Genomic DNA, 25095 nt, shown 5'->3' with positions numbered 1-25095 from the left:
TCAGAAGTGTAGTTTGTGTCTCTTACAGGTGCAGAGTGATGCCCATGTCTCTCAGCTCTTTGACAGACAGCAGTGGGGATATGATGTCTTGGCCGAACCGGTCGTATATCAACACCTGCACGCACACACGCACACACACACACACACACATAAAAGTTAAAGCAGAGGAGAGAGGAAACATGATACAGTAAAACTGGTTTTGGCTGCCGTGCTCCAGGAACTCCCCAAAGTGTCACCGATTCCAGTTTATGGAAACCAAAATAACGTTTTCTCGTGTCTTAATCTGCTGAGTGTAAACGTGTTTTTCTACTAAATAAGCCAAACTTCTCAAATGAATCAGTGTTTAATGTGTACAAATGTTTAGCAAAATACAAAACAAAGAATGATAAATGAGGAAATATCTGAACAAAGAAAAAGACCACAACACATACTCACCGTTAGGGACACAGTTAGATACTCAGAAAGTACTGAGGTTCAATATCCTGGTCTTATTACATAATATACAGCATGTATTTTATTTTTGAGTGTGTGTGTGTGTGTTGTTGCAGTGTGTTACCTTCCATACTGGCTCAGCTGCTGTGTTCTTCAGAGGAGGAGCGTTGAAGTTCAGCATTCGCTTCAGAGCGACTGCAGGTACAAACACACACAAACACGAGGGTGAAGATATTCCTGCGCGCTGCTAGTCGAACCGCTCCCTTCATATTCTTGTTTCTACGCTACAGTGTTGGCCAATGTAGGTTGATCAGTACTTCTATGCTGTGGTCATTATAATTCATCAGACGGCACAGAAACTCTCTGTTCTGCTGTCAGTCTTTGAGTGGGACATTAAATCACATTCACTGATTCAAATTCACTGTGTGATTCTGCGAAGCACTGAAGTACAATATCAACTAAGGCAAGTCCGGCATTGTTACCGGATCTCGTGGCCCTATCTTACAGACGGGCCTAGTGTCAGGACTTTTAATGTCCCAGCAGCAGGTTTTGGCCCCCTAAAACAAACACAAACAAAGTTGCAGTACTGGCTGAAGTGCCATTGGGAGCGATGTGATTAAATGATATCTGGCAAATCATTTGGTGGTAACACGAATGTGTTCAGAAGGAGCCTTTTAATGATGCCTTCGCACTCCTGACGCTCTCCCCTACACGATACTTCTAATAATATCAAGTAACGGTGTTGGTGATTCTGGCCCTGGTGTTACACTGAAACCATGTTTTGTGGTATCACCCACCCTGAGTGAGCAGAGCCTGATAACTGACTGAAGACAGGTACTTTTTACATTAAAGAAACATGCTTGTATGAAATGATGCAGTACTATACTACCAACCTGCCCAGTAGTATCCAAAGTATCTAAAATTGGCTCCACGTTGAACTACATTCAAATGCTCTTACATGTATTTGACAAAAACAGAATATTATAATATTCTATAGTAATATAACACTTTGAAAGGAGCCATTCTGCATAATGAGTACTTTTACTTTTCAGTACATCTTGCTGATAATACTTCTGTATTTGTACTTAAGTATCATTTTAAATTCAGGACTTTTACGTAAGTGAAGTGATCTTCTTCGTACTCCTTCCACCACTAGGCTACTTTAATCTTTTACAAGTTTTTTGTGTATCTTCTGAAATGTGTTCCTTCTCAGACACAATTTGGTGTCAAAAAAGTAGATTATTCAATGTTACACAACAAAAACGTGATACTTTCTGAGTTTAATGGAGGGATGATTCAGTTTCTAGCAGAGGTCCTGTAACTTCAGGGAGGCGCTAAGATACTCAAACTCCTCACATTTACAGAGAATAAGCGATTTCTTCAACGATAACAGGTTAGCTTCACCTAGCTAACACTGGCATTAGAAAGCTAGCAGTACCGTTAGCTAACAAGCTACACGGCTGGCTGGCTAACTAATCAGTTAACTAGTTAACAGTCTGGTTAATTAATTAGTCTGTGTGTGGAGGGGGAGTATGGAGAGTTTCTGTATCTTTAGTGAAACTGAAACGTCAAGTTAATCAGCTCAACTAGCGGCTACTTTGAGCTGAAGAGTGGTTAGTTAGCTGGTTAGAGGCATGACAGCCCTGAATAAATCTCTTCTGCCAGACTCAGGATCGTTTAAACTCTCCGCAGCCCGGTAACGCCGCTGCCTGCCGTTGAAAATAACCGTTAATGAAGAAAAAATCCGTTTGACAGACCTGCCTGCTTCTCCCGGACGGACGCCGCCATGTTTGATGTTGTTGGTGGTGACGGAGCGCCTGATGACGTGGCAGCAGCCCGGAGTGAGCGCGGCCCGCGTCAGAGAGGCGGGAAGGATGAAGAGGTCTCACTCCGCCGCGGTTTCCAGAGATCAACGCGCAAACGGCAGTGCGTCAGAGAGGAGCGAGAGAGTGAAGAGGTCTCACTCCGCCGCGGTTTTTAGGGACCAACAAGGAAACAGCGGTTCTGCACTGCAGAGTTGTAGTCAGCAGTGGTGAAAGTATTCAGATCATTAAAAGAAGTAAAAGTACTTCTACGAGTATTTACAGTACGTAAGAATTAACAGCAAAATGCACTTAAAGTGTCAAGATTAAAAGTAGGCTTTCATTATCGTAAATCACTTCTCAAAACTTATCTTTAAAAAAAAAAGCTTTTTATTATTTTCCAACATATCTTATGTTTTAATATTACTTAATATACTATATTTTTTTTAATATATTATTTATTTCATATTATTGTTGTTAATATTGTAGTATTATTTTAATTAATTGACAGATTTATTGCCTCCTGAAATATTTCAATCCTGGTTCAAGCATGTAAAGCCCTTTGCAACTTTAAATAAAGTTTATTATTATTACTTATTACACAACTTGCCCCTCTCAGTGTTAAATGATATATTATATTATTGTCCTATAACTTACTGATCACTTCGTAAGCAGCATTTTCATGTTGTTGCTACTCCATCACATTTTCTGAACAAGTGTGGCAGCTGTGTCAGGCTCCCGATACAATCACATAAAGTTATATATAATATAAAGTTTCAGTTTGGTGTCCCGACTGCTCTTATCAGACCCGTTTTTAAAATTCAGTACGAGCAGATAGATATCAGTCAGGAAGCCAAAGCAGCGAGTTATTTCTGCTGAGTTCAGTTGTTTAAAGTTTAAGAAATCAGGACGACAAAAACGGTTTGTTTCTGCGTTTATAATCCACAAGAACAAAGAGAAAAATCATACTTGTAAAATGACACAAACATGCAGCAAACGGGAAGGAAACACGACAGATAAATAACAAGAAAGTTCAAAGGAAACAGACAAAAATATACGCCGAATGACAGAAATTCACTAAATCAGAGAAAGATCTGATAAACAACTGGATCGAAAAAGAGACACTGTATTCTGACTGATACTAAAGCAATAAACCCAAATTTCAACTGACCCTTCACAGTTTTATGGTGTAGATCTAAACGTGTCTGCAGCTGGGACACTTTGAAACTGAATCTCTTCATTTTTACTTTAAATTTCACTTAATTTACCCATTACTGACATTTCTGCTTTCAAGGGTATAATGGATAAATGAATGGGTTGTAATATATCGCGGTATTTCTAATGGATTATCTGCAGTTTCAGGGTTTTTAAAAGGGGAAAAATCCTTAAAATTGACCAGATAAAATGAGAGCCATGCATTAATTTATATCTTAAAAAGGTGCCAAATTTTTTCAATTAAAGTGAAGATAGAGGGGATTTGGTCCATTTTAATTATGTTATTGTCCCTAAAAACTGTGGAGATAATCAGCTAAAAAGTCATTAATGCATTACAATCCATTAATTTACTCATTAATCAACCAAAAATTCAAGAAGAAACCCTGACGTTGCAACTTATTTGAAAAATGAACATAGTTTTAGAGTACATCACGGGCTTCATGTAATTCTAATTAGCAGATTAAGTTTTTTTTTTTTTTTTTTAAACATAACTTTACTTTGACAAAACACAAAGGTTTGGAGGGGAATTCCGAACTTCGTCGAGGCTCCTTACTGAAGCCAGAAAACATTTTAACACATTTCATAAGATGGGAAACGCATCAAGTGATGAAATGAACGTGAATGAAACGTGTCACAAGTTTTGTGAAACCTTGATCAGCAAAGTCTGAGATATCACATGACACGAGAAAACAAACACTAATCTCATTCGACTCGTGCTTTTCACACTTTCCCCGAAAAAAAGTTACCAAAAAAAAGAACATTACAAACAAGAGAAACGAGCACAAACAGAAAACCTCAGCATCATTAAAAGCTTAAAGAAACAAACTATGTACAATAAAAATATGACTGAATTAAAAGTAGCTCTTAAAGGCAAAGTTAAGATAAAATCAGCACCATCGTTTTCAGACCTGAAAACACAGAAGATATTTAGCTTTATTCATAAACCACGCTGCAACGATCATTTCATCAGATCTCATCCGAGCTGCGTGTTTGAAGGAAAGAGCAGAGAAAAAGTTCCAAACAGGCAGATTTAAGACTTTTTAATGCTACGTGCAGTTTAACGTGAGAGGAGCACTCTCAGTTTCAGGTCTTTGCTTTGGCCAGATGTGAAACCATTTTAATTATTAGCTTCATTAGTGAGCGAGATGACACCTGAACTGTCCATGTTCAGGTGTGTTGTTCAGCTGATGATGTTTACAGCAGGCGGTTTATCATTTGATCACTTGTCTAAAACCGTTTTAAACTCGATGTGTTACTTATCAGTGACGGGCGGATGTGATGTAGCAGATCTTCTGGATAAATCAACTGAGAAACTGGTTATGGATAAATTAGCCAGTTTGAATGAGCTGATATTCTACATTTTTCTTCCTGTCAAACCAGCAGTGAACGTCTCTGCTAACAAGTGTTGTGTGAATCACAGCCTGATGGATCTTCTTCCTCTGTTTGTTTGATAAAAACTACATTGAGAAGCTGTTTCAGGAAATGGTTAGCGGTCAGGGAAGTACTAAGTAACACGAACACTTTGTTGGTTCGTATCTACACGCGAGATTTGTTGAGAGAAAGAAAGAAAAATATAGAATAACACCAGACTGATCCTTTAAAGTACCTGAAAAACCACACAGATACAAAAATCATATAGAAATCCCAGATCTTTAACCTTTGTCACAAATCAGTCCTGCTCATTGATTTGCAACATTACAGGAATAAACTGATAGCTACCTCGGTATAACTGGTATAAAGAAACCTCTGATCGACATTCTGAATGTGTCGCTGTCGCTTTCGTGGTGTAGGAACATATAATAACCTCTTATCCATAACGACTTAAAGATAAACTCCCCGATTTTGTTTTGAAACCAAAAATCCCAAAACTAGCAGAGCTGAAATCATCTAATCGCTAATAAATTGGATTAATTGTTTTGAGTCATTTATCAAGCAGAAGCACAAACCATCCTCTGGCGTCGGTTTCTCCAGTGAGGATTTTCTGTTTTTCATTGATTAACTGAAAAAAATATTCAACAGATTAGATTGAAAGTTCGCTAAACCCCGAAGCCTCCGAACAGCAATTGTCCAATCATAGCTTAGCAACCGTAGCTAGGCACAGGTTGTGGTGTGACTAGCTTTGGATTTCTCCACGTGTTGAAGCTTTGCACATGGGTCTGTAGTCAGAGAGATATAAAGAGTTTACAAAACTAAAAACAGAAGCGCAAAAGTGGATGGATTAAACTGTGTTTGGCTACGTTAGCATGTCCAGCTAACTAGCTACAGTAGTAACCTAGCGATATTTCCAAAGGCAAGGGGCATGTCTTTAGCTAACTACACTATTTCGTGGGCTTATAGGTTACGGTAGAAAAATGCTTGCTCAGGAGTGGAGCATCCACTGTGTGGGAGTCGGTCCTGGATGCTATCAGAGTTTAGGCTAATGCTAGCAGATTTGGGGAAATTTACACTCCGGGCAAACTTCCATTTAGCTTCAGTCTGTTAGCATGATATTGAATATTTCTATATTTGATCGATGATATAGAAAGATTGACAGGCATAGCAACAGTAACTAAGGGGGGGAGGCTTAGCGAACGGTCAATGGATAACAAAAATATGGGAGTTTATCGTTAAATACAGATCATAAAGTACTTTCTGCAGATTTTCTGATCCAAACCAGTCCTCCTCTCTCCTCTCTCCTCCTCCCGCCTCCTCTAACTCTCTGTGGGGAGGAGGCGCACATGGTGGCTGACGGCCTGCTCCATAGAGCTTTTGAAGGCCTGGTAGGAGGAGGTGACGGGCAGGAGGAGGTGTTTGGAGGCAGGCTCGCTCTGAGGGAGGAGCCCATTGTCCCTCCACACTCCCCTTCTTCGTCTGACTGTCTCCCTCTGTCCTCCTCCGCCCTCATCAGCTCCTGAGGGATGGAGGAAGGAGATGGAGGGAGGAGGGAGGAGGCCAGCTGCTGGGAGCTCCTCAGCTCCTGTGGCAAAACGAAGAAGGTCCTGCAGGGAGATAGAGCTCCTCCCAACTGAGGAGAGGAGGAGAGACGTTGATTATCAGCAACAAGTAGGGTAAAAACATTTTTGAGTTAAAAAATGTACACATTTTCGACGGAGAAGAAAAGAACAGCAGTAAAAGTCAGTAAAATACGAAAACGCCTGTGTTGTTCTTCAGTTCAGTGTAAACTGTCTCATGTCTGAATAAATAACGGAGACGTACGTATTCCATGTCTGAAAAGGGATTTTGTGCCTAACTTGAATTCTTCATTTGTATGACAGTAACTCGTGAAAGGTGGAAGGAAACATGCAGCTCAGGGTCTAATGTTAAATATTGTTATTTCAGTAAAATAATAGGAACACTCGGTTTCCAATTTCACCAAAATTGTTAACGGTGGATAAAACATTTTATTGGTTTACAGGGACAGGAGCACATGAAAGTTTGAGAAGCGCTGCATTTAAAGTGATTATTTTCATGCGTCTGTTCTCCCGCCTTGACATGTTTGTCCCTGTTCAGCTTCCATCCATCACGCGCTGAGCTGCGGTCACCTGAGGCTACAGGGTTAGGGGTTAACTTCTTCAAAATGCTTTGGCGTAAACTTTAGCTTAATTATTGTTTTTACAGTTTACATCTGAAGAGCTGAAAGACTTCAGAAGGATCTGAAATAATCAAATCAAGGAAATGAGAACGTCTGTTCAAATGTTGTGCGAGTGACACCGACTCATTTTACCCCCGTAAAGTCACTTGTAAATATGCTGCACAGTAATATTTACAGTAATTTAAATAACACGTCGTCATATTGTACGTATTCTTTATTATTTTCATATAGTATTTTGGTTATAACTTGACCTGCAGTACTTGCTTTATGTTTCTTTATATATTTCTACTGTGTTTATTGTCAGGCATCAGAATACCAAAGCGAATTCCTCGTGTGTGTAAACCTACTTGGCATTAAAGCTGATCCTGATTCAAACAAACTGCTGACAAATAAATCACTGTTAAATGTTGTTAAAGAGAAACATATTTCAAGACTTTAAAATGCCTTTTTTTCCTGCACCAGCCAACTGAAAGTCTGCCTCATAATTCTCAAAGGCGCTGTGATCTTGGAGTCGGTGGTCGGACTCCGTGAGATCAGGTTTCAGTGAACCTCCCGTACCTTCACACTCCAGCAGGAAGTGTCTCCAGAAGGTGACGACGGGCGTCTCCCTGTTCAGTCTGTCCTCCTGCTGGGAGAAGTCGACGGTGAAGAGCTGACCGACCATCTGAGCCGTGAGCCGATCCGCCGCGTCACAGAAAACGCTGCAGAACACCGACGGGAAGAGCTGCACCTGCATCGGATTAACGGATCGCTGCTGTGATGACTTTCCAGAGTTGTAAAATCCCGTCTCATGTTGTGAGAAAAGAGCAAACTTAAAATCACCTGATCAAAGACACCCAAAGTCTGCAGGCCCTCCCGAAACCTGGAGGACAAAAACAAACAAAAGTTCTCACAGTTAAGTCCCTTTTACGCAGAGAGTGTCGCATAAACGGCGCAAAAATGCTAAAGATTTGCAGGTGAAATTGATGCATCGAAAGTTCTGTCTTTACACCTGTTGCAATGCAAATTTCACAATTGCCCTGGTTATTTTAATAAAGTTTTGCTCTGTGAAAGGACAAGAGAGGTGAGACAGTTCGAGCACGTCTTGGAGATGCGAGCCCATCAGCCGAGCTGCTGTCCATCACAAGTTTAACTGGTTTCGGCCCTTTAATTATACTGTAAATGACATATACGGTACCTTCCATTCCTACTACGGTTTCTGCTCCTTTATCTGCGTTTGAAGCATCAATAAACACTTTACACCGTCGCTCTGAGCGTCTCTACCTCTGCAGCGGCAGCTGCATCCTGGTGATCATAGCGAAGCCGACCAGATCCTCCACCAGAGCCTCTCTCTCCTCCAGGCTGCTGATTGGTCGGTTGCAGCCGGCCAGCTCCAGGTACTCCCAACTCGCCGCCATGACTTCTTTCAGCTCTTCTAAAGACTCCGTCTCTGCGATCTAAAATCAGCCAATCAATCGTTCTGCCTTCGATTATAAGACATCTGTGAAGCTGGTATTACTGACTGTGAGGTTTATGGAGTAAAAGCTAAAAACATGGAGTTTTCCAACGAGTCCGTCCTACTCACCCTGCTGACTAGCGAGGTGAAGTGTGTGTCGGGGGTCATGTGTGTGACGGCGAGCGGCCGGTTGGGCGGGTAGTTGAACAGACACTGGTAGAGAGCGCGAGAGAAGAAGCCGACAGGAGGACCGCCGTGAACCAGAGAGAGAGCCAGCAGGCAGCCGACGTCAAAGTACAGGTCCTCACGCAGAGCTGGAGACGCACACGCACGCACGCACGCACGCACGCACACGCACACACACACACACACACACACACACACACACACACACACACACACACACACACACACACACACACAGGTGTCAGAATGAACAGCCATTTTGTTTTCCTGGGTGTAGTTCGCTGATGTAGCTTTGACCCTTTTAACGCATGGAAGATGGGACATTTCTGTCTACAAACGTCCACGGTTATCATTTAAAATAACACTGGCTCCGTTATTCAGACTGTTAAAGTCTGTTTCAGTTTCTTCTCGTCATCAAAGCTCACGTTCAGACTCAAACCAGCTGTGAACGTATCTGCTAACGAGCATTGTGTGTGAATCGCAGCCTGATGGATCTTCCTCCTCTGAGCCACAGAGCTCCATCGTTGTCCAGAAACTATTAAAAACACCTTGATGCGTCTTCGCCTCGACCTCGTTTCTTATTTCTTATACGTGGACGCCTGAGAGTCCATTCTATCTCTCCGTCCACCGACCAAAACAACAAAAGGTCGGCTGAGTTTAAATCCTCCTCCATGCATTAAAGTGTTTGCAGTCGGTTTAACATCACGGTTAGGAAGCATCAGTGCTGTTGCTATGGTTACCTGCAGGTAAGGTCTGATCTCGATTGGTTGAATTGCTGAGCAGTTGAGGTTTCCACGTGTATGATTTAGCTTGACTGTGGCCTAAATAAAGAATAAAATAATGATTCATACCCTGGGAGTCCAGTGCCAGGTTTTTGTATCCGTCTGGACCCTCAAACACCACAGAGTCCTGGATCTGCTTCACCAGCAGCTTCAGGAAGTGCTGCCTGGCGGTGTCGCCATCCTGGAGGCTGCTGGGAAATGCAGTCTGCTGTTCGTCTTTGAACCTGCGCGGAGAGTTTGAAGAGACAAATGAACCAGCTGTTAGTAACTGCATGAAGACGAACCTCAGAGCTAAAACGGGGCATCAGCTCCGTTTGGAAAATAAAAAGTGATCAAGGTGAGTTTATCGTCCACTCACCTGACAGACAGAGTGTGTGTGGGGTCGAAGTCGGCCCTCCTCACCAGCTCCACACCTGCAGACAGAGCCTGATCCCCGCCCACCTCAACCTGGACACTGAGGGGCCGGAGCTGAGGGGCCAACGCCTGCAGGAACTCCTCAGGTGATCCAGATCCTACAGGTAACGATGGTCTGAGCGACAGCGAGAGTTTCATGACAGACTGTTTTATTCCATTAACAACAAATCACGCGTCCTCTCAACTCCTGCTGATTAATCACCAGAACAAACAAACCTGGAACTTGTTTATGATATTCTGCCCACGTACGTGTACCTCTTACAGCTGACGGAGGAGAGGAGCGTTAGGTTTGTGTACCTCTTACAGCTGACGGAGGAGAGGCGCGTTAGGTTTGTGTACCTCTTACAGCTGACGGAGCAGAGGCGCGTTAGGTTTGTGTACCTCTTACAGCTGACGGAGGAGAGGAGCGTTAGGTTTGTGTACCTCTTACAGCTGACGGAGGAGAGGAGCGTTAGGTTTGTGTACCTCTTACAGCTGACGGAGGAGAGGAGCGTTAGGTTTGTGTACCTCTTACAGCTGACGGAGGAGAGGCGCTTTAGGTTTGTGTACCTCTTACAGCTGACGGAGGAGAGGCGCGTTAGGTTTGTGTACCTCTTACAGCTGACGGAGGAGAGGCGCGTTAGGTTTGTGTACCTCTTACAGCTGACGGAGGAGAGGCGCTTTAGGTTTGTGTACCTCTTACAGCTGACGGAGGAGAGCGCGTTAGGTTTGTGTACCTCTTACAGCTGACGGAGGAGAGGAGCGTTAGGTTTGTGTACCTCTTACAGCTGACGGAGGAGAGGCGCTTTAGGTTTGTGTACCTCTTACAGCTGACGGAGGAGAGGAGCGTTAGGTTTGTGTACCTCTTACAGCTGACGGAGGAGAGGAGCGTTAGGTTTGTGTACCTCTTACAGCTGACGGAGGAGAGAGCGTTAGGTTTGTGTACCTCTTACAGCTGACGGAGGAGAGGCACGTTAGGTTTGTGTACCTCTTACAGCTGACGGAGGAGAGGCGCGTTAGGTTTGTGTACCTCTTACAGCTGACGGAGGAGAGGCGCGTTAGGTTTGTGTACCTCTTACAGCTGACGGAGGAGAGGCGCTTTAGGTTTGTGTACCTCTTACAGCTGACGGAGGAGAGGCGCGTTAGGTTTGTGTACCTCTTACAGCTGACGGAGGAGAGGCGCTTTAGGTTTGTGTACCTCTTACAGCTGACGGAGCAGAGGAGCGTTAGGTTTGTGTACCTCTTACAGCTGACGGAGGAGAGGAGCGTTAGGTTTGTGTACCTCTTACAGCTGACGGAGGAGAGGAGCGTTAGGTTTGTGTACCTCTTACAGCTGACGGAGGAGAGGAGCGTTAGGTTTGTGTACCTCTTACAGCTGACGGAGGAGAGGCGCGTTAGGTTTGTGTACCTCTTACAGCTGACGGAGCAGAGGCGCGTTAGGTTTGTGTACCTCTTACAGCTGACGGAGCAGAGGCGCGTTAGGTTTGTGTACCTCTTACAGCTGACGGAGGAGAGGCGCGTTAGGTTTGTGTACCTCTTACAGCTGACGGAGGAGAGGCGCGTTAGGTTTGTGTACCTCTTACAGCTGACGGAGGAGAGGCGCGTTAGGTTTGTGTACCTCCTCCAGCTGACGGAGGAGAGGCACGTTAGGTTTGTGTACCTCTTACAGCTGACGGAGGAGAGGCGGTTTGTGAACCTCTTACAGCTGACGGAGGAGAGGCGCTTTAGGTTTGTGTACCTCTTACAGCTGACGGAGGAGAGGCGCGTTAGGTTTGTGTACCTCTTACAGCTGACGGAGGAGAGGCGGTTTGTGAACCTCTTACAGCTGACGGAGGAGAGGCGCTTTAGGTTTGTGTACCTCTTACAGCTGACGGAGGAGAGGCGCTTTAGGTTTGTGTACCTCTTACAGCTGACGGAGGAGAGGCGCGTTAGGTTTGTGTACCTCTTACAGCTGACGGAGGAGAGGAGCGTTAGGTTTGTGTACCTCTTACAGCTGACGGAGGAGAGGAGCGTTAGGTTTGTGTACCTCTTACAGCTGACGGAGGAGAGGCGCGTTAGGTTTGTGTACCTCTTACAGCTGACGGAGGAGAGGCGCTTTAGGTTTGTGTACCTCTTACAGCTGACGGAGGAGAGCGCGTTAGGTTTGTGTACCTCTTACAGCTGACGGAGGAGAGGCGCTTTAGGTTTGTGTACCTCTTACAGCTGACGGAGCAGAGGAGCGTTAGGTTTGTGTACCTCTTACAGCTGACGGAGGAGAGGAGCGTTAGGTTTGTGTACCTCTTACAGCTGACGGAGAGAGAGGAGCGTTAGGTTTGTGTACCTCTTACAGCTGACGGAGGAGAGGAGCGTTAGGTTTGTGTACCTCTTACAGCTGACGGAGGAGAGGCGCGTTAGGTTTGTGTACCTCTTACAGCTGACGGAGCAGAGGCGCGTTAGGTTTGTGTACCTCTTACAGCTGACGGAGCAGAGGCGCGTTAGGTTTGTGTACCTCTTACAGCTGACGGAGGAGAGGCGCGTTAGGTTTGTGTACCTCTTACAGCTGACGGAGGAGAGGCGCGTTAGGTTTGTGTACCTCTTACAGCTGACGGAGGAGAGGCGCGTTAGGTTTGTGTGTACCTCCTCCAGCTGACGGAGGAGAGGCACGTTAGGTTTGTGTACCTCTTACAGCTGACGGAGGAGAGGCGGTTTGTGAACCTCTTACAGCTGACGGAGGAGAGGCGCTTTAGGTTTGTGTACCTCTTACAGCTGACGGAGGAGAGGCGCGTTAGGTTTGTGTACCTCTTACAGCTGACGGAGGAGAGGCGGTTTGTGAACCTCTTACAGCTGACGGAGGAGAGGCGCGTTAGGTTTGTGTACCTCTTACAGCTGACGGAGGAGAGGCGCTTTAGGTTTGTGTACCTCTTACAGCTGACGGAGGAGAGGCGCGTTAGGTTTGTGTACCTCTTACAGCTGACTCTTACAGCTAGGTTTGTGTACCTCTTACAGCTGACGGAGGAGAGGAGCGTTAGGTTTGTGTACCTCTTACAGCTGACGGAGGAGAGGCACGTTAGGTTTGTGAACCTCTTACAGCTGACGGAGGAGAGGCGCTTTAGGTTTGTGTACCTCTTACAGCTGACGGAGGAGAGGCGCTTTAGGTTTGTGTACCTCTTACAGCTGACGGAGGAGAGGCGCGTTAGGTTTGTGTACCTCTTACAGCTGACGGAGGAGAGGAGCGTTAGGTTTGTGTACCTCTTACAGCTGACGGAGGAGAGGCGGTTTGTGAACCTCTTACAGCTGACGGAGGAGAGGAGCGTTAGGTTTGTGTACCTCTTACAGCTGACGGAGGAGAGGCGCTTTAGGTTTGTGTACCTCTTACAGCTGACGGAGGAGAGGCGCTTTAGGTTTGTGTACCTCTTACAGCTGACGGAGGAGAGGCGCGTTAGGTTTGTGTACCTCTTACAGCTGACGGAGGAGAGGCGCTTTAGGTTTGTGTACCTCTTACAGCTGACGGAGGAGAGGAGCGTTAGGTTTGTGTACCTCTTACAGCTGACGGAGGAGAGGCGCGTTAGGTTCGTGTACCTCTTACAGCTGACGGAGGAGTGGATGGGGGACAGGTGGCGTTTGGACAGCAGACTCCGCCTCTGACCTCCCTGAGGAGATGAGACCAGGGAAGCTGGAGAAGACGAGCACATGGTTCACATAAAAAAACGAACTACAGCACAATTACAACATTATCAATAATAAAATTAATTTTCAATTAATAAATCAATAATAATTGTATATGTATTTTAAAAGGTTCCAAAATGAGATACACAGCACCAAATTAAACCAGATGATATTGAGTATAATCCTAAATTATGTTGTTGTGTATATTATGATAAAACTTATTTTTAGATGTTACTCAATTTGTTTCAGATTTGTGAGATTTAATTAGAGCTGAAACAATCGATTTATCAAAAAACAGAAAATTAATCGGCAACAACTTTGATAATCGATTAATAGTTCATCACTTTCAGGAATTGGAAACCACTGACTCAGACCTTTCCCGTCAGTAGCCTGCGTGCAGTCGCTGCAGGCCCAGTCGCTGGTGTCCAACTTCAGCCCCGAACATTTCCTGTGAGTCCCTCCGGATCCACACAGCCGGCAGCGAATCACCTCAAACCAACTGAAACAAACAACAACAACAACATGGTCACAGGAGCAAAACAGAAGGTACATGGATCACTGTTGTGTGTGCGGCTCTACTCGGTGGGACTGGGAGGTAAGTGCAAATGCTAACGTTGGTGTTGTGTTACAGCGAGAAGAGTCCTCCACAGATTTATCATCACGCTCCTGTAACGCTTTAAAAAGAGGATTAAAATCGATGCAGCAGAACCAGAGATATCGTCTTTTTTTATTCCACACGTTCTTCCTTGTCAAAACCTGGCGCCTACAGTACCCACAATGCAACTCGACCGCCAACAGTTGAGTCGGAGATTCGGGTGTGCTTGCGGCAGCTTATGTAGCCTGCAGCAGAGATGAGCATCGGCCTACAGAGGTCTGGTGAGCTCACTTCCTTCTCCACACCAACAGATTTGTTTCATTTTAAGACTTGTAGTCTTCAGCCTCAGTGGGGCTTCAGACTTCATATTGTTCTTCACCTCTAAAAGTAACTTTCTGTGGACGCGAGATCTGTATCAACATTGTGAAAGAAATGAAAATGAATTTCGTACCCGGTCTTGGCGGAGTGCGTGCGTCCGTCGCTGCAGAGGCAGGTGAGAGCGTCACAGCGCTTGTAAACCTGCAGCAGCTCTGAATACGCGTTTGCCTCCAACTCCCATGAGGCATCTCTGCAGAAAAGAGCACGTGGTGAATTAGAAAACAGACACACAGACAATTCCTTGTCTTCTGTGGTCATTTCCTGTTGGCATTAGACGTTTCTGTGCTGTTACGTGCTCAAAGTGATTGTATGAAACACAGTGGCGTTCAGATGCGATGCGAACACGCTGGCTGTGAACGCATCCTAACAGCCTGGTCACGTATGAATGATCACGTTACCTCTCTGGGATGTATATTCCCATCCTGAGCATCTCCTCCTGGAAGTTCTCCTTGTTGTTACAGAGAGTACATCTGAAGAAGAAGAGGCCGGCACTGTGGGCCTGACGCTGACACGCAGACAGACAGAAGCACAGACAGGTAAACTGTCTCACAACCTGACACACCTGGAAATATACTATAAACGCTGTTAAACGTCTGTACACTCACAGCTGCTGGAGGTCTGCTCATTTAAAGGGTCAGTTCATCCAAATCAAAAACAAATACACTTTACCGTTTAACCCTTGAGGTATCTCGCCTTGCAGCAGGGCTTCAAGTTACTAATCATTGTTTTGATCAATATTTTCTTCAATTAATAGGTTATAAAACGTCAGAAAGGACAAATGTCTCTCCATGTGTTTATTCTGTCTGAAAAACAAATCCTCAAATCCTCTCATTTGAGAAGCTGGAACCAGCAAATGTTTTGGATTCTTGGGTTAAAAAATTACTAAAATAATTACTCGATTACAAAAAAATAGTTGCAGATTAATTTAATTGATCGTTGCGGCTCTACTAACCATTTCAGCTCTAATGCAGATAGCGAGTGGATTATCCAGAGTAACCAGGACATTGTTTCTAGACAGACATGTTTCTGTTGAGGTTTTTTTTAATGTAACTGTTTAATTATTTGATCACAACAAACCAAACAACAGGCAAACTATCTGCGTGGCTCAGTGCCACCGTGGCGAAGTGGAAACAGCTCCTTTAATGTGCAACGTGATCAAATGACTTAATAAAATAAAACAAACACAGTCCCGCTACCTGCACACAGTCCCTGTGGAACCAGCTGGCGTGGCAGGACGGACATTTGAGGACGGAGTAGCAGAGGACGGGCTCGATGGAGTCCAGGCAGACGGAGCAGGACATATGCAGACCGAGGTCTGAACCCACACACAGAGACTGAGTGGGACTGTGATCCGGACAGTAGGACCTGGACACAAAGACAGTTAGACCACACGGGTTTGGACAACAGATTGTTGTCTCTGAATGTCTCACTCAGTTGCCAGTTTATTAGGAACGCCAAGCTAAAAGTAAAGCAGTCGGATCCAACAGCCCTGTAACAAATCCTCCTTCATGAAGGTTATAATGCTCAGTCTTAGAGACGCGTTCACTTTAAGGTCAGCTTGGAGGCTGCAGTTTGTGCCGCTGTTGAACTGTGTTGCGTTACATAGAGGTGTTTCTGGCCTGCTCCCACTGATATTAATGGGGAGGAGTAACAATGTAAAATGACAAAATGATGTCTGCTCACTGCAGAGTAAACTACGGAGCGTTTATTGTGAAGGAAGGAGTGATTCTGGATACAGTCTCTTTCTCAAAAACCCCTTGAACTGGAGCCTCGATATGAGACATGATGACTCTTACCACCCTCATCAAAGAAAAGTGTTTAATGTGCACTCACGGGAACAGTCCGGTAAACTGGGAGATGAACTTCTGCTTCCTCCCGCAGGGGAAGTGGACCGTCTTCCTGCAGCTTCGCACGTTACAGCCGACACACGCTCCCTTCTTCTTACAGCAGAAACACGTCTGAAACACACACGGCAAACACACAGTAAACACACGGTAAACACACGGTAAACACACGGCAAACACACTGCAAACACGCGGCAAACACACGGCAAACACACGGCAAACACACTGCAAACACACTGCAAACACACGGCAAACACACGGCAAACACACTAAACACACGGCAAACACACGGCAAACACACTGCAAACACACGGTAAACACACGCAAACACACTGCAAACACACGGCAAACACTCGGCAAACACACTGCAAACACACGGCAAACACACGGCAAACACACTGCAAACACACGGCAAACACTCAGCAAACACACTGCAAACACACGGTAAACACACGGCAAACACACTGCAAACACACGGCAAACACACGGCAAACACACTGCAAACACACGGCAAACACACGGCAAACACACTGCAAACACACTGCAAACACACGGCAAACACTCAGCAAACACACTGCAAACACACGGCAAACACTCAGCAAACACACTGCAAACACACTGCAAACACACGGCAAACACACTGCAAACACACTGCAAACACTCGGCAAACACACAGCAAACACACAGCAAACACACAGCAAACACACAGCAAACACACAGCAAACACTCAGCAAACACACAGCAAACACACTGCAAACACACAGCAAACACACTGCAAACACTCAGCAAACACACAGCAAACACACTGCAAACACACAGCAAACACACAGCAAACACACAGCAAACACACAGCAAACACACAGCAAACACACAGCAAACACTCAGCAAACACACGGCAAACACACTGCAAACACACAGCAAACACACTGCAAACACACTGCAAACACTCAGCAAACACACAGCAAACACAGAAAAGCGGCAGAAGGAGTGACTCTCTGGTGTCAGTGGTTTGACCTTCGCCATCGATGATGGTCCACTCTGTCCGTCTCCGTGTTTAAGACAAAAAATGAATGTCTCACCAGTCGAGCCGACCGGCGGATCTCCTGTTTGATGTCGTCCACCAGGAAACCGAAGACGCCCTCGTCCTCCTCTCCTCGCTGGTAAACTCCACAAGACGTCAGCTGAAACACACACGGATGATGACACACGTCACTACGTCTGAAGAGACGGCCGTCGCTCGGCCTCAGAGCCGTTTGAGGACGGGCAGCAAATGATTTATTTAGACAGTGACGCATTTGAGACGTTATTTTGTCAAAGTAAATAAAGGTTTCTGAAGAACAGCAGGTTTCCGTTCAGCAGCGAACGTCACTGACAGAAGCATCTCTGGAAAACACAAGCAGAGCCCTAAATAAATAAATATTTTAAAAAATACCTACCAGTGCATGATACTGGGGTCCATTATAATAATAAATATTAATAATAAACTTTATTTATACAGCACTTTTCAAAACAAAGTTACAAAGTGCTGCACACTGCTGAACCAGGATTAAAACATTTCAGGAGGCAAATAAAATCATACCATTAAAAATAATACAAAAATAAAATACCAACAATAACATAAAATAAAAACAATAATAATAAAACAGACAGTGTGCTAACAATAATAAAAAGGTTTTTTTTTTTTTTTTTTTTTTTAAAGTCTGTCTGCAGATCTTCAGGCAGGGAGTTGAGAACTGAGGGGTTCTTACTTCTGAACCAGGTCTCCCGTAGTCCTGAACCCGGCCTTCTGAGGATCTGAGGCTCCGGCTCACAGACGAGCAACAAGCCAGTAATATAACTGGGAGCTAAACCATGAAGTGCTTTAAATCTGACCGGTGACCAGCTAAAACGGGCTGACGTCAGCTGGTCTGTTTGCACCAGCTGAACACGTGAGATCGCTGTCTGGCTTTAAATCCTGAATATTACAACAGTAATATTATCTGTTATCTGACCGAGATAACGTAAAAGCACGAATGAGCTTCTGGAGATCAGAGAGAGAGAAAGACCTGATTGTAAAGATGAAGATGCTCCTCAGCTGATAAAAAACACCATTTAACAACTTTTCTAACTTGTTTTTCAAACGAAAGGTCGCTGTGGAATATTACACGCAGGTTTCTGGCATCCGTCAGTAAACTAATGTTACTGATTCACGGATGGAAGAACTTCTAAAGAACTAAAGGAATAACCTGAGGGACCTTGAAGAAACCTGACAGTTTGAATAGATGTGAGAAATGATCATTTCTTAATGTACAGGACCACGAGAACACACACACACACACACACACACACACTTACCAAACAGAAGTAGTGGACGGAGAGTTTGTGCTCTTTGAGTGTGACTTTTTCCCCAAACATGGCCGGGTCATCATCACTGAGCCTGCAGAGAGCACAGCCTGGACACACACACACACACACACACAGCAGGACAACAGATCAATATTATACTGATATCAGAATGTGAGACTACACTACACGGCACAGAGCGCCGCAGGAAGTCATCAGACTCTTTAACTCCTCCCCTAAGTGTCAGTCTGTACGACCCGAAGTCACTAAACTGGACATTGATCATTAACATCTCTGCAATACTTGAATAACTGTGCAACATTTTAGTTAAAAATTCCTATTTATTGTTATTGTTATTGACATTTCTCATTGCACTATTACCTTATACTGTACTTCTATCATCAACCAGTAAACCCACCTGGTACTGCACAGTTATTTTATTTTATACTTATACCCACCTGGTACTTAATTTATTTGGTTACCTGTGTTATAGCGTATTATATTTTTTTGATAGTGCTTCTCTTCCTGTGTGCACTGACGTGACAGTGAGCTGCTGTAACAAAAGAGTTTCCCCTCGGCGATCAATGAAGTGTTTCTGATTCTGATTTCTCAAATTGTTTGATCATTTTATCCAAATTACTAATAATCATTTCTTTAATTCTACTTGACTGAAAAAAAAAAAAAAACCTTCTTCAGGGGAACCAAGAGTCATCTGGTATCTGTTGTTTTTAAAAGGGGACGGTTCACCCCAAAATCAAAAATACATATTTTTCTCTTTTACCTTGTTGTGAGCAGTTTCATGTTGGAACTATTGGTAGAAAGAAAATAGTTCCTCCGTGAAGCTGCTCACAACAAATCTGTGGATTATCTTCAGTATCCAGGCCCTGATTTCTGGAAAGAGACGTTACTGTTGAATTGTTTTTTTTGGCGCTTTAAGCTCCACGAGCCGAGCGCCATATAGTCCCATTATATATTTTAAAAAAGGCAGACATCTCTACGGCCGATATCTCCAAAACTCTGCAACTCACACCAAAACTATGTAGATGGATAAACAGATCTACAGGTGAGAGGAGGAATATGTGTTTTAGATTTTGGGGTGAACTGTCCCTTTAAGCTAATCGGTCACAAATACTGAGAAATGTAATTTTGTCCGTGTTGCTCATCACTCACTTTATGACATTACAAAATTCTCGTAAACATCCAGTTTCACATTCCACATATCACTGTTTCATGTGTGGAATAATTAATTTCACCCTGATGAACTGTAAGTGCAGGTTTTCTTCTATTTTAGATCGGCAGTGATGGTAAAACATTTATTACAGTGATGATGTGAACAGCAGTCAGATTCAGGTGGGTGTAGACACTCACACTCCTCCCGGTTTCTGCCGCCGCCTGCCACCTGCGACCTCCTCGCCTTCTTCTTCATGTTGGTGTGAAGCCGACTCTGCAGGGACACGAGGTCAGATCAGAGCTTTTACCAAAACAGCTTCATCGCTCATCACCACAAAAGGCTTCACCGAGCAACACAGGTGATGAAACCGATAAAAGGCAAGAACCCTGCTGGCTCCACCTGCAGCTCAAACAGCTTCTCCAGACTTCAAACTCACAGAGCTTTATTTTTAATTCCAGTGGAGATGCAACACTTTCCAAACACGTTAAATATGTCAGACACAAACATATCTATGTCATCTGTGTAGTTGTGTAGCCCTCGCCATGCTAAGTCTATCAGGAGAAAATTAACTGTCAATATCGATTAAGTATTTATTATTATAAGCAGAAATCTTGAATATTCTCTGGTGTCAGCTGCTTAAATGTGGAATTTCTGCTTGTCTCTGTTTTATAATCGCAGTAAACTGAATATCTTTGGGTTTTGGACTGTTGGTCGGACAAAACAAGAACGTCACCTTAAACTCTGAGAAACTGACATTTTCCACTGTTTGACGTTTTAGAGACATTACAAGTAATCGATTCATCAAAAAAAAAAAAATCATAATTTGTTACAGCCCTAATTTAAATAAATCGCACAGTGTAAACATTCATATAGCTTCAATGATTTGCTGGATATATGTGACACTGTCATGAGCTGGAAAGATACATGTACACAAGCTATTATATATATATACACAGTATATATATATATATATATATATATATATATACACACACACATACTGAGAATGACATTAAGTTGAGTAACTAATCAGTACTTGAAAAATTAAAGTCTTATATCCACAACTAACTGGCATTTGTTCATTTTTCCTATGATCCAACATTATTCTTTAGCGTCCGGACTGCTGGCTGGTTTAATATTTACTATAATTTCAGTAACTTTTTGCTCCTTTATGCAAGCGTATGATGAGTTTATCATCGTGCCATCGTGTAAAAACACTATTTCACAGTGTAATATTGTGAAGACGCGCAGAAGGAAGAAAGAGAGAGAAAAGATCAATAAGCTAAATAAAAAATAATTCATGGTTATAGAAGAAAATGAGGGAACAAAATAAGGAAATGACTAAATAAATAAAAAAGGGTGTTCAGAGAAAGGTGTGTACTTCTAATACAATCGTAGTCGACAATCCTGTAATGTCAAAGTTAAAATCTCACATTTAGAAAAATATTTTACGGCTAGCGACTATTTTCATTATTGATAATAATAATACAATAATTTACAATATAAAATTAATTAATCTGTCAATTATTTTCTTGATTAATCACTGAATCGTTTGGTCTATAATATAGACCATATAAATGTCAGAAAGTGTGGGAAAACGCCCAAAGTTCAAGGTTTAAATGTTTTGTTTTGTCCTAAACAGTCTTATAGCCAAAGACAAGCTATTCTGTTTAGTAAAGTATTATAATGACTAAGACAAGTAATATTTACAAGTGAGTGGCTGGAACAGGAGGGTCATTTCTCTTTTTAATCGATTATCAAAATGATTGGCAGCAGTTTACAAACTAAGCTGGACGGTCCTAAATTAATAAAAAGGCATGAAAATAATAAAAAGAGCTGCGACACCATAACTAAGCTAAGCTAACTTTATGCTAAGCTCACTAACGTAACGCTAAATGTGAATAAATGGAGTCAAGTGAAATAAATACAACAAAATGTCGTTACGAAAACGGCCACCGTCGAATATATGAACAAAATATATTCAACAAGTAGCTTGCTAATATATAAATATATATGTTTTGTATCTATACAATATGTAAATAAGTAAAAAACATAAGAATGTGCAGACAAACGTGTGAAATTATAGTTTTCTGAAGGCTGATGAAGCTCAAACGTTACAGAAGAAAACAGAAGTTGAATTTATCTTCGGCTGATTTATGACACAAGAAGAAGTCTGTAAGGAAAATGTTAAATTAAAAACCTACTTTACATTCAGGGGTGAAGAATGTCAGACCGCGGTCATTTTCGTATCGTTTTGGGAGGATTTATTCCGGTTGTTTGTGTTTACTTTAAAATTAACGCCGTCGAGATTTAAAATTTCCCTCTTTCAAAACAAAAGGACCTCATTTCCGCTTCCGCTTCTTCTTCTTCTTTTTCAGGATTTCCGCGCTTTGTGTCCAGTTTGCTGCTTTAGCGCCCCCTTATGGACGGCTGGTGATTAACGTGGCTTGACTTGAAGCAGTGGTGGAAAAAACTAACTACATTTACTAATGTGCTGTACTTAAGTACAATTTTGAAGTACTTGTTGCTAGTTTTTCCATTTTATGCTACTTTATACTTCTACTCCACAACATTTCAGAGCGAAATATTGTACTGTTTACTGCACTACATTTATTTTTATACTTTTTTTTATTTTATACTTATACCCACTTGGTACTTAATTTATTTCCTGACCTGTTTTTTATAGTTTTTATAGTGTTTTGTATTATATATATTTTTTTGCTAGTACTTTCTCCTGTGTGCACTGACGTAACGGCGAGCTGCTGTAACAAAGAGTTTCCCTTCGGGGATCAATAAAGTATTTCTGATTCTGATTCTGATTTGCTAACTTTAGTTACTTTGCAGATTCAGATGAATGATATAAAATTAATTATGATGTAGATTAAGATAAGATGAGACTTTATTGATCTCCCGGAGATTAAATTTACCCAGCAGTATTTAAAGTAATCAAAATGAGCTCCACCTTTACCAGATGCAACATTAAAGTGACGAACACATTAATGCTTCAATAATACATATTATTCTGAAATGGACCATTCTGCATAATGAACACTTTTACTTTTGGTACTTTGAGTACATGAGGCTGAGTTCCAATTCAAATGCTGCAGCGGTGACTTTGTCTGGAAGCCCATTGCTGCCAAGAAAAGAAGAAATGAAACGTTAGGAACGACACCAATAAAAATGATCGCGGTAAATCAAAATTATGAGATGCTAAGTGAGATTCTGACTTACAAAGTCGTTGATTTTGTTAGTAAGTCAATATTTGTTTAGTATCTCATATATTTGACCTAAAAGTTACAATTTTGACTTAGTATCTCATAATTTTCACTTATAAAGTTATAATTGTGACTTCTTATTTCATTATTTCTCTTAAGTTTGACCTAAAAAGTAATTATTGTGACTTTTTACACAATTGTTTTACACACATATCTGTCAACTTAGAAAGTTGAAATTTTGACACAGTATCTAATAATTTTGACTTTTTTTATTTTAGTTTCTCATAATGTTGACTTAGAAAATCAAAATCTTGACTTTGTATCTCATAATTTTAACTCACCACTCACCATAGATCTTTAAAACCTCAGACTGTCCTGTTTTCTTGTCACCAGACCTTAATCAGGACTCTCCAATGTCTACCAATGTCTACAACCTCCCCTTCTGATGACATCATGACGACATCATCACTGTCTCTTTGTCAGTGTAACCAGCATGAGATGTTAAATGGGCTGGGATGGCTGTGAGTTACACTGCAGGCAGGGAAAACCTCCATTTATCAGGCTTGAAAACAGTTCACACCCCTACCTGTTCTTTGGAGGAGACTTCATGCCAGACTTCAAACAAAAAATCTTCCTTTTTAAACCTCTCTTGCTTTGCAACAAGGATACACAAGTGGAAGAGCTTAATATAAGATGTCAAACTAATGAATCTAGTCTTGCGGTAAATTCGGCTGGTCTGTATTTTAGGAAAGCGACAAGTATTATTTGATTAACAGTGTTGCCAAATAGCAAGGATGTCTTAAATAGAATCATTTTTCAGTGAAGTTTGGCATGAGTTTCTCTTCAGAGTCTTGACAAGTTACAATGTGTGAACCTGCAAAGTCATTATGGAGCCAGTGTGTGTGTGTGTGTGTGTGTGTGTGTGTGTGTGTGTGTGTGTGTGTGTGTGTGTGTGTGTGTGTGTGTGTGTGTGTGTGTGTGTGTATTGTCAGGCTTCTTCCAGCAGGGGGCGCTACAGGACACAGAGAGCTGATGCTGATGGCAGGAGATCTGAATGACCTGCAGCTACACAGTTTATTTATTTAAGAAAGCAAACCACTTTAAAGAGAAACAGAGATTTCCTGCCATCGATCTATCGATCTATAAATTATTAGTTGTTATTCATTGGGAATAGTAGTTCCACTGAACAATTTTAACTCAAGGTTCCCTTACTAGGTTTTTATGGAGATTGTGAGATATGGTTGAAAGCTCTGGAGAAAAGTAGTAAGTGAACCTTAAGGTTAAAATTATTTATTCATTATTTCTTTCTTTTTTGTTTTTGCATATTATTTTATTGTATCACGTGATGACACCTGATGCAGTTCCATTGGCTGATGAAGACCATGAGATGTGACTGAAAGCTCAGAAAAAGCCTGTACGTGAGCCTTGAGTTATTTTTTTATTATTATACAAATAATTTTAATCCCACTTTCTAATAAGTCGCCCTTTATTAATGGCTTGTAAATTGTAACTAATGGCTTTATTAATGGTTAATAAAGTGCTATGGATCAGTAAGAACGCCTCAGCTGACAGGTTGTGAAAAATCTCATTGATGAGTCATTAATATTAATAATACAATTAATGAGGCATTCATAGTAAAACTAATATAGGCAAGTAAATAGCTGATCTATAAAGCATTAGTAAATGATTTATTAACCAGTAATAAAGTCATTAGTTACAACTTATACACCTTCTGAGAAAGCAGTATAATTGTTTTATCACTGCTGAAAAATAAAAAAGATAGAAAGAAATATTTTAGCAACTCCATCCGCAGAGGAAGGCAGCGAGATTTGGTTGAAAGCTCTGAAAACACAAAGTAAATATGGACCTCGTGTTGAGAGTCCTTTTATGTTCATTCAGAACTTCACTCGGAATTTACCAAATTATGAAGCTGTCACACATTCAGAAACAGAGAATCCACAGTTCTGCCTGTTTCTTATAATAAACAAATGAACGCGTGTGTGCGTGCGTGTGTGTGTGCGTGTGCATGTGTGTGTGTGTGCATGGGCTTCATGCTGCGTCACGGGGGAGGGCGATGGGCGGTGCCCCCAGGTAGGCGCACCAGCAGCG

At 42.4% G+C, this 25095-nt stretch overlaps 2 protein-coding genes across 6 annotated transcripts in view; both read right to left on the bottom strand.

The window, feature by feature from the left end:
- Window positions 1-2319, bottom strand: part of scfd1 (sec1 family domain containing 1) — a 37484-nt gene extending 35165 nt beyond the window's left edge. Inside the window, exons 1-3 of the mRNA XM_044166704.1 lie at window positions 2190-2319; window positions 557-627; window positions 27-115 (exon numbers count right to left, since the gene is read on the bottom strand). Coding sequence (XP_044022639.1) covers window positions 27-115; window positions 557-627; window positions 2190-2220 — 191 coding nt within the window. The 5' untranslated portion in view covers window positions 2221-2319. The remainder of the gene's footprint in view (window positions 1-26; window positions 116-556; window positions 628-2189) is intronic.
- An 833-nt stretch (window positions 2320-3152) lies between these two features.
- g2e3 (G2/M-phase specific E3 ubiquitin protein ligase) lies at window positions 3153-22167 on the bottom strand. Of its 5 annotated transcripts, none has more exons than XM_044166699.1 (17): window positions 21981-22167; window positions 19969-20044; window positions 18613-18710; window positions 17358-17459; window positions 16268-16392; window positions 15631-15799; window positions 14833-14939; window positions 14508-14624; window positions 13830-13960; window positions 13333-13468; window positions 9782-9952; window positions 9493-9647; window positions 8585-8769; window positions 8284-8456; window positions 7843-7882; window positions 7579-7750; window positions 3153-6453 (listed from the first exon to the last, which is right to left on the bottom strand). In XM_044166699.1, the coding sequence occupies exons 2-17, from the start codon at window positions 20024-20026 to the stop codon at window positions 6140-6142; spliced, it is 2253 nt and encodes a 750-aa protein (XP_044022634.1). In that variant the 5' UTR covers window positions 20027-20044; window positions 21981-22167; the 3' UTR covers window positions 3153-6139. The 5 variants fall into 5 exon arrangements, with proteins under 5 accessions (XP_044022634.1, XP_044022633.1, XP_044022636.1 ...); XM_044166698.1 differs by having other exon boundaries at window positions 21976-22166; XM_044166701.1 differs by having other exon boundaries at window positions 13375-13468; window positions 21976-22164.
- Window positions 22168-25095: the final 2928 nt, after the last annotated feature.

The sequence above is a fragment of the Siniperca chuatsi genome, linkage group LG15, assembly GCF_020085105.1.
Source record: "Siniperca chuatsi isolate FFG_IHB_CAS linkage group LG15, ASM2008510v1, whole genome shotgun sequence".
Classification (NCBI taxonomy): Eukaryota; Metazoa; Chordata; class Actinopteri; order Centrarchiformes; family Sinipercidae; genus Siniperca; species Siniperca chuatsi.
This window is presented reverse-complemented; position numbering and strand designations above follow the sequence as displayed.